General features: G+C 33.2%; 1 protein-coding gene across 2 annotated transcripts; it reads right to left on the bottom strand.

Annotated features, from left to right (window-relative positions):
* Positions 1-256: 256 nt before the first annotated feature.
* On the bottom strand, positions 257-8961 carry LOC124929148 (protein FAM91A1). 2 transcript variants are annotated; one of them, XM_047469434.1, is made up of 11 exons: positions 8762-8961; positions 8382-8562; positions 8174-8291; positions 7668-7764; positions 7329-7435; positions 5928-6050; positions 5598-5751; positions 4814-4874; positions 4352-4719; positions 1948-3427; positions 257-963 (listed from the first exon to the last, which is right to left on the bottom strand). In XM_047469434.1, the coding sequence occupies exons 2-11, from the start codon at positions 8507-8509 to the stop codon at positions 717-719; spliced, it is 2883 nt and encodes a 960-aa protein (XP_047325390.1). In that variant the 5' UTR covers positions 8510-8562; positions 8762-8961; the 3' UTR covers positions 257-716. The 2 variants fall into 2 exon arrangements, with proteins under 2 accessions (XP_047325390.1, XP_047325391.1); XM_047469435.1 differs by lacking the exon at positions 8762-8961 and having other exon boundaries at positions 8142-8291; positions 8382-8413.
* Between the last annotated feature and the right edge of the window lie 909 nt (positions 8962-9870).

Genomic DNA, 9870 nt, shown 5'->3' with positions numbered 1-9870 from the left:
GTAGAAGAAAATTATTATGGCATCACCAATATGAAGGTAATGATACAATTATAGAAAGAATTCAAGGATATATTCCTCAATAATAATAAGAGTGCAAGGTATACTTGTTTCCTAGATAAATAAATAAACAAGTAAAAAATCAAAATCTCTACCAATTTTAACTGTTGAAATTTTTTAAAAATAATTTTGGTGCAACAAAATTTGTGACAAAATATCAATTTTCAAATAACCTAACAATTACAGCAAAGACCAAAAATTGGATGACTGAAAACAAATCATGATGAAATAAATTTTGATTAAACAGGTCCACATAAATCAATTGATAAACAAAAACCTCAAACACTTATATGACAAAAATTATAGGATGTACTGTACACAGTATGTGTAAATTTGGCATAACGGTAACATCTAAATTCCCACTTTGCTCTTAACATTCCTGACATTTTCCCAATAGGGATTTTTGTTCAGAATTAAAAAAAATTAATTTTTTTCATTTTTCTTCAAACATAAACCTATTGAATGAATTATATCCTGTGACTATGAGCACCACCTGCACATAAATAAACCACCAAAACATGAAGATGAAAATATCAATCTTAAACGATAAGACTAACTGGCTTGTTTGTTACCTCATCACGGGCCTCGATTTGCAGAAGACGAGAGTAACCAAATCCTTTTTTTTTCTTTTCTTTCTGGCATTTGCAACAAAAACCCTATTAGTTTTCCAAAGATGCAGAAGCAGAGGATGCATCGGCTATTAGAGAGATGGGCTGGCGAGCCTGCAAGCAAGCACCGATATCGAATGGGTGAAGTTCATAGCCATCAAAGATTAGATCAACGCCTGGTAAAACTACTTCTTTGTTTTCTGTTTCATCATCTGGTTCAGAACTGATAGGGTTTACAGAAGAGTCGTCTTCAATGGGCCTGGAAGCAGCTTCATAGACAGGATTTAAAGCATATGATCTGCAGATTTAGTTAAAAACCAAAATATATATTATTAAAAAAATCAGATGTCTACAGCTTAATGGTAGCACTCATCTATTAATAAGCTACAAAAAAGGGGGAAATTGATCAAATGCAAAAACAGCTATTCCTTTTAGAAACAGTCTGGTTAATTGGATTAGGCTGTGTTTTGTTTCTCTAGGGAAATCGGAGATTTATTTTTATTAAAATCTGAAAGAAAATAAAAAAGAGTTTATAACTTGAACTTGAGATGGAGAGGCAAAACGCAGCAAAAACTAAAGAAAAGTTTAACTATAATTCAAACGAAAGTTCGAACACAACTTGCATTAAATAACACATAGAAAGACTGTGTTTGGACGAGAGGAATAGGAATTCGATTTAGAATTCTATCTTCAAAGCATAGAATCTGCAGGTTTGTTCAAAACCAAAATATAATATCAGCATTCAGGATCAGGAGATTCAGGACATTAAGTAAGGAACTCATCTATTAATAAACTAGCCAAAAGAAAAAGAGAGGAAAATTTATCTTAAATGAATTAGAGATAATGGGTATTTTGCTCCCCAAACTTTCAGTTAAGTCGGAGAACTTCCAAAGATAGATGTTTGATTTTTCTTACATGTGTAACCAAGAGAACTTAACAGGTAATTGACTTTCTTTTGGGGTTTGGAAGTTCAAAAAACAATATTGGACAGTCTACTACAGGATGGAATAAAATGAGTTTAAATGAATTGAACTCTTTTTGATATTTTTAAGCAGCTTCCCAATGTGAAATTTAAAAATACAAAATATTATTATATATTTATACCCCTAACGTTTTTTCCCAAATAATAACCTAACCCAAAAAAAGGTTATTCAAACAACCCTAGATCAAAAGATCAAGTCATCATTCAAGTGAGCAAAATACCTCATCCCAACAGATTACTATAAAATAGTCCATTTGATGCACAAGTTTATTCTAAATAGACAACAAAAAAAATACATACCTGAGAATATTCCCATCAAAACTCAGGACTTCAGTACGAAAACGATGTCGGTTAGCAAGTTTTACCCTCTGATGCTCACTCGAGGCCCCAGCAATAGGAGACGAAGGATCACTCAGCGGATTCCACCTCCCACTCGCATAATTCATAAGTTGCTTACGTGGAGTTTTCGGTTGCTCTTTCTGATAAAGAAGTCTAGCAGACGGACCCAATGCTTGATAAGCAGCACAAATTTCCCTCAACTTCTTCCTCAGATCTTGCATAGCATTTCGATGCCTAGACGACAAATCAGTTTGAAGCAACTGAGACCCAACAACTCTTTTACATATACTTTTACACAATATCGGACTAAATAAAGGAATCCCAAATTCAATGCTTAACGGAACCCATTCATACTGATCATCTGTTGATGAAAACCTTCCAGATTCATTCTCCTTGAAAAGTTTCAAAAGCCGAATATGGCCTATACTCCATAGCTCTATCTTATTCGCGAGATCACTCAGCATAGAATTCAATTTCGAGCTTTCCTTAGCACCTAAACCTAATTCCTTTCCTATATCAGCAGTGGATTCATCAGAGTTCTTCAAAGGAAATGGAACGTCCATGGTAACTGTCTTTCCGTTCTCATCAAGGTCTTTTTTGCTAAGTGGCTGCACTAGTACTGCAGAATATTTAAGAAGTGAATTTAAGCAATGTAGAAGGATGCTTCCTTTCACTAAATTACCTTCAAACTTTCCTCCTAATCCTCCAACTGAAGATCCATCCCATGACCATATAAGAGCTTTTTCACAACTGGATAAAGGAACAGGAAGCATACGTAAGCATTGGCCCTTCATTAGTACAACAGTTAAAGGTCCATTACCGACGGATGAATATAGGACTAGTTTCATCCATGGAGTCATTGCTGAATAACAAGGAGGACCGAAATGAATTGGACCTTTCGGTCCAGGTAAAACCGAAGATGGTGGAAGAGGAACCATTGATACAACTACATCATAATCACGATGAAATACACGATCGAGAGTCGCTGGTGCAAGAGAAGCTAGACTTTCGCATCTGAGAATATCCACGTGGTATTTCTTTTTTACTAACGAAGGTGATGGTACTCTCTCTTCATCTAACAACGCTTTATCGTCATCAACATCTGATGGAAGGGAACTAGATGTCTCTTCATCGATACCTTCAACAGGAATGTAATCGTCATTGAGATTTTCGGACGAGTTTGCCAAGGCACGCCTCTTGTTGCTTGAATTTCTTAAAGAGGCCAGACTGACATGATCAGAAATATCCTCCTCAATAGCGATACCTCCAGACGTTAAACATTCGAGAACACATCGCAAACTAAATGCATGATTTGCAAATTCCTGCAGTTCTCCCTCAAACCTCGCACCCTCTAGTGTGCTTAGATCCTTGCAAAGATCAGCAATGCTAGCATGGCCGAGTTTTCCAGCTTCATATAATGTTACAGCATGAGATTTCAATCCTACATGAGATCAAAAGGAAAGAAAATCAATGTTACCATGCAAAATGTCTAGAATTCTCGGAAGAATTTATGTAGGTTTATTTAGAAATATACTGGTTTTTATGAAAGAAAAAACAAATATAATTGGATGAGAAAAGTGAATTATGTGGGTCAAATATCAAAACATTAGGCCTTATTTGATGTGGTTTATTTAGATTTAGTATCTTCACTTTTCCATCAAATCATTCCAATCATTAACTAAACTACCTAACTTTATTTTATTTATTAAAAAAATTAAAAGATATTTTAGACAATTAACCCAAATAAATCTCTTTTTACATCAACAAGGTTAGATCAACAAAAAAGAAAAACATGAGCTTGTTTGATGTGGTTTATTTGGATATATCATCATCAATCTTTTCTTGCATCAAATCATCAACCAAAATACTCTACTTAATTATTTATAGTATTTTAAAATATTAATTACTAAGGATATCTAGTCATTTTACCCAGATAAACCACTTTTCACAAATAATATTTTTGGAAAAAATTTGGAGCTTGTTTGATGTAAGTTTTTCTTTTTAAATAACCTGAATTTGATATTTTGGTTGTCAATTTGAATGATTTTATTGATTATGAGATAAGGGGTTACTTAAATAAAATCCAAATAACCCTTCATCAAACAAGGACTTCATATTTTTTCAAAAAAAAATCAAACAAGCTCCAAATTATTTTTAAAGAACCCCACATCAAACAAGCCCTATGTATTTAATAATTGAAAATGATATAAGGAATTACAAGGTATTTTGGTATGTTATTCAAAAATTTGATGAAATAAGTGATTGATTATGAGATATTGGTTTATTTAGATTTAATCCAAACAAGTCCGAAAATTTGGTCTCTTAAGAAGAAAACTAAAGAACAAAAAGACAATGGTTTACCAACCTGGTGAAACAGATCCCATCATTAGATATGATGTGATATTAGCATCAACTACAAAAGCAACACGAGCATAGCCAGGACTTGCAGCAAAGTTTTCCATAACCGGAACATCTCTTGAAAAATTAGTACCATTGGTTGACATGTTTGCTGAGGCATGAGAACCATCTTCATCATCAATGAGATTAATATGACTGCCAGATGCAGATGAATCTTGAAGAATTGATGCCGGGTCAATTACTTTTACTGCCCAACCCAGCCTACAAGCAAATGATGCAGCAGCCTGTAGTTGAGAAAGGTCTGCTTGTAATGTGGCAGCCAATTCAGCGACAGTTGAATTTTCATTTGAAACAACAAATACTGCATAAAGCAATCTGTAATAGAAATATTAAAAGTTGTTAGAAAATCGTAAGTAATAAGAAGATAAAAGTCTACTGGCTAAAATTACTTATTTACAAACTGCCTTACTCCTCAGTTGGATCTTCATACAACTGCTCCCTGTTGGAAACAAATCCTTCAAGCCTGGAAACTGAATAAGTAAATAAATTAGTGCTCCAACTCCATAATGATCCCGAGGGTGTACTTTATAATAGTCCTACTAGCATAGGCCCTTATTTAAAAAAAAATCTACATATATGTTCTCTTTGGGTTTTTAAAATAACCCAAACAAAATCAATTTTTCAATCAATCACTTCTCAACAATTACATCACTCATTTCATTAATCAAAATACTAAAATACCCTCTATTTTAAATTATTATTTTTTATTTTATTTATATATCAATACCTTTTAAGTCATTTTACCAAAAATAATCATCACTTCCTCAAAATCATCAACAATCATTATTTTTTTCTCCCTCTAGGTTTTTTTAAAAACTCCAATCCGAACAAGGCCTAAGAAGGCTGAAATACAGAGTTACAAGTTTAAAAGCAGGAAAATGGATGTAACAAGCATCTCTATCCCAAATACACAGATTTCCCTACCCATTTGAAATAGACCTTGTTTTGATGATCCTTTATCACATCAATTAAACTTTCAACTAAAATACACTTACTTTAATTTTTAAATACAATGATATTTTAACGATTTAACCAAAATAATATACTTTTCCATCAATCAAGGTTTTTTCTTCAAAATAATCGGATTATTTTGAAGAAATAAACTATATCGGAAAAGCTCATAGACTTGTACAAACGAATTTCCATTTTAAAACATACTGGATATGCGGAAACTAAAAATGACTGAAGGTTACCTTTGAAGCGGTCATCTGGATACACGGGGACATCAAAATAAACTAATCCTCGTCGGTAGAGGCCCTTTATAATCTCAGAATCAAAAAGTATGTAGGCATTTACTTCTTCCTTACAAATTTTATCAATTGTTGCCATTTCTTCTTCAGAGAGTTTCTGAAGACATAGTGTAGTCAAGACAGAAAGAAAATAAACATTTGAAGCATCATTGCAATTAAAAACATTGAATGTTAAAATGAAAGAACTTTTGGAACTTAAAAGGGAAATGAAGACATGAAAGCTGAAAAGAATGGTTTGTCTTGATTTGATAATCACAAGGCCACAAGCATTACCTTAAATTCTTCCAAAGTAAAATTAACAAGACAAATTCCCCACCATGGGTCGATAGCAAAGTCCACAGGCTGTGTGGGCAACAACTCTTTTGCTATTGACTTGTTTATCTTCCACATTATTTTCTGCATGGCTCAAAAAAAGAAAGAAATATGAAAACAATATTTCTGATCAATTCCAATGAGTTATATCTGAAAGTAACATAAGAAGATATTAAAACTTAATAATATTATCAGCAACAGAATTAGTGCATGACTGATCAATCACCTCATGTGAGCTATATTAAGGGAAACCCAAAGCTAGGAATTCACATTCATGTGCATGATTTGTTCTTCAACACTAGTGATTTTTTTATTAAAAATTTCCCTAAATTCTTATTAGGTTCTCACTTCTCAGATTGAGTATTTCGACTTTGGAAATAGAACAATACCACTTCCATATAAACCTTCCCTTTATCTTTAATTAGGTAAAATGGAAATACATTTTATGGAGAAAATGCAGAAAGGGCGTCCATTTTCTGATTATCATTTACAATAACCAAAATGCCATGTAGATTAGTATAAAGAGGAAGACTTATTAGAATTTGTTATGCTGAAAATTAATTGTTGAGTCTATTCTCTCTCCTCATATTTCTATCTTCTCTCATCTCAAGTTGTATCTCAACCCTAGTTGTTGAGTCTATTCTCTCTCCTCATATTTTTGTACCCTCAATTATATCTCGATTCTGGGATACAAAAATATATAATGGATAAATAATTGTTTTTTTTTAAAGAGAGGGTATTTAGTTGATTATTTGAATTATGTGATGTAGATTTGATAGTGAGTTATTTGGAAATACTCTCAAATAACCTACACATCAAACAAGGTATAATTGTGTCAATGTGTGAACCATAACCAGGTCTAGTTAACAAAGAAGATGCCAGATAGCAGCCAGAGAACTCTCATCATGGGAGAATATGACAAAAAGTTTAGCATGAAACAGGTGACACCATGTATGAGGTATGTTCTTACACCACAGATCAAGCTTTATTTTACCTGCTTTTAGCACAATCTACTGAGAAAATGGAAAAACAAAAGCATTCACAATCCTAGGATACTGACAAGACCATAAGAATAAAGAATATATTACAGAAGGAAGAAAGGTAGAATTCTCAGACCGAACGAATTCACAAGTTTTCTATATCAAAAAGCCAAATTGGGTGTGTCAAGTTCAAACTTGTTATTTACATCATTTAGGATGAATATTACTTACTATACGACTAAAATCATGAATCAGGGTAATGTAAAACACATCATCTTTACTTTTATTTTTTAAAAGTACAACATATTCTAAAATATCCATAAGTAGCTAAATACAAGTAAAGAGGTACCTTTTTCCCATAAAAAAAGAAGTAAAGAGGTACCTTAGATCTGCACTTATTCATGATATCAATAAATTCATTTCTTCCTATTCCTGTAAGTAGCAGGGCATCTGCAGCACTAAAATTAGGGATACTGTCATATGGTTGTTCTGCATCAAGTCAAAAGATAAAAACTGTTCAAATACTTGAAATCCGAAACAATTTTAGCACCCATGAATCATATATTCCTATGAAAAGAGAAAACAAAAAAAGAAAAGTGGACAGGCCAAAGATTGAGGAACTCTGAATTTGAAAGAGAAAATTAAGATGAGAAAGTAAAAAAACTGATTCACGAGGATACAAAATATGTGTTAAAGTGCATATCTAGAGATTAGTGCTTACCATTTTTCATCACTTCAAATATCATATCACAGTAGTATTTGAATGAGGAAATTCTCATGACACGGCAAACATAATCTGCTAAGTGATACGGAAATAGCTGCAACCACAACCAGACAAATCAAGAGTAATTCTGTGAGCTTAAACTAATGGTTAGAGCTTCCAACAAACCATTATGATATGGAGTATTACTTGATGGGTGGGTACATCCCATTTGCAAAATAAATAAATAAAATACTCACACTAACCAACTTTATAATTTCGCAACACTTTCATTAGACTTATATGAAAAATAAAGCAATTTGCAAAACTTCTATGAAAAACAAAGCAAATAGTATAATTGGGTAGTTTTTCTCTTTTTCCTATTCTTACTATCGCATTATTGTAATTTACAAAACTGTCCTTGGAATTATGACGATAACTTCTTTGATATATGCCCTATTTACAAGTATATGATTTTATCTTTTTTCTCAATACCTAAAGAAGCAAAATATACTCTTCATACGCACCGCCAGATTCTTTCGCAAATAACGCATCATGTCTTCATAGTATTCACTTTCTTTGATTACTTTGCGAACAAAAGAAGTACTCCATGGGAGTCTTTTCTTCAAGCAGTATTCAACTACCCTGAAATACAACAATATCCAGATAAAAATATCTAGTAAAAACCTGGATTTAAACTGCAAGATCTAGACAAACCAAAGATGATTAACTAACCTTCTATGCCATTCTTCCTTTGAACCTAAAGTAGCTTGAAGCCGCTTTGGCAGATTCTCCCAAGGACATTCATCCTTAACTGCTTTCTGTATCAGCTGATCTTCAACTGTTGCAGCAACGTGCTGCATATTTCTTTCTCTAGTATATAACTATCAGTCAATCTCTCCTCCTATCAATCGCTCTGAGCAAATGAACAAACGGATCACTAGAGTTCATAACAAAATACGCAATGTAGCTGAATGTTCAATGAATTCAATCGAACATTTAAGATAATTCTTCGAATTTACAAAATGCTCAATAGAAATGCACTTGTAAATCTGAAGGATCCAGTCACACTTACAAGTAGCTGCAGAATGATCCGAATAAGGCGGGAGACTTACCTTGAGATGGTGGAAAAGACGCTAGGGTTTCAGGTTAGGATCTTAAATCTGGAAGATCTGAAGATTTGAAGGCGGATGACTATCTCCTTCCTTCCTCGCATGATTGTTAATGGAGAATTAATTATCGATGTTCAGAGATCCCAAATTCAGACATGGGATCGAGCTGTCACTTTTGTGCGTGTCCAAGGTTAGATTTTGGAAAGCCGTCGGTCGTTATGAAATAAGCATGACTACTTTCTCTCCATCTTATATTTCATTTTGTATTAACATTCTTAATTTGTATTCAATTATTGACTAATTTTATTTAATTCAAAATTTTCAATTATATAAAATAATAATACGTTGTTTTTTACCCACTTTCGATTGAGGAAATTTGACGAAATGATACTACAAAGAACTAAAATGAGCAGGTGATCAGCGCATAATTTTAAATGCGTTGGTAATTACTTCATATTTTTTTACGAAATTGTCTCTGTTGCGAGACGCAACCGGATGCTCTGTAAAAGTCCACAATGCCATGTGAAAAGTCCACAATCGCGAGACGTAATCCCGGTTGCATCGGCAATCGAGAGACGAAATTTTTTTTTTTAAAAGTACAAAAAAAATATTCTAAAAAAAAATTGCGTCTCGCGAATGATGGTTGTTTCTTGCAACCGGGGTTGCGTCTCGCGATTGTGGACTTTTTACATTGCATCCGGTTACGTCTCGCAACCGGCGGTTGTGTCTCGCAACAGGGACAATTTTGTCCAAAAAAATATGAAATGGTCAACAACGCATTTAAAATTATGTGCTGATTACCAACTCATTTACCCCTGAGGTTATTTCGTCAAATTTCCCTTTTCAATTCATTCAAATTATATATATACTTAAAAATAATTAAGTCAAGTAGTTTTATGCGTAATAATTAGTTTGTTTCATAATGAACATGTGATCACCTTCCACCATTTTCTCTTTCTAAAAGAAATTAAAAGTTAAAAGGTCTCTTACTCATAGCTCTTTCAAAGAGTTATCCAATTTCACACATGAAGGAGAATTCTCATAAACTCGGATAATTGAGAATTATGTCAAAAATGGGATATCAAATTTGAAGAAGTCACAAAGTTGTATAT

This window comes from Impatiens glandulifera, chromosome 3 (genome assembly GCF_907164915.1).
Source record: "Impatiens glandulifera chromosome 3, dImpGla2.1, whole genome shotgun sequence".
In the NCBI taxonomy this organism is placed as follows: domain Eukaryota; kingdom Viridiplantae; phylum Streptophyta; class Magnoliopsida; order Ericales; family Balsaminaceae; genus Impatiens; species Impatiens glandulifera.
Note: the sequence above shows the minus strand (reverse complement) of the source record. Positions and strands in the feature narration are given on the sequence as shown.

Bases quoted from the DNA above. Each gene is read 5' to 3' on its own strand.
- LOC124929148 (XM_047469434.1), bottom strand. From the start codon at position 8,509: ATGCAGCACGTTGCTGCAACAGTTGAAGATCAGCTGATACAGAAAGCA. The intron at 7,765-8,173 runs GTGCGTATGAAG...TTGTGGTTGCAG, and splicing joins ATTTGCGAAAGAATCTGGCG to CTATTTCCGTATCACTTAGC. The intron at 6,051-7,328 runs GTACCTCTTTAC...TGAGCCATGCAG, and splicing joins TGAATAAGTGCAGATCTAAG to AAAATAATGTGGAAGATAAA.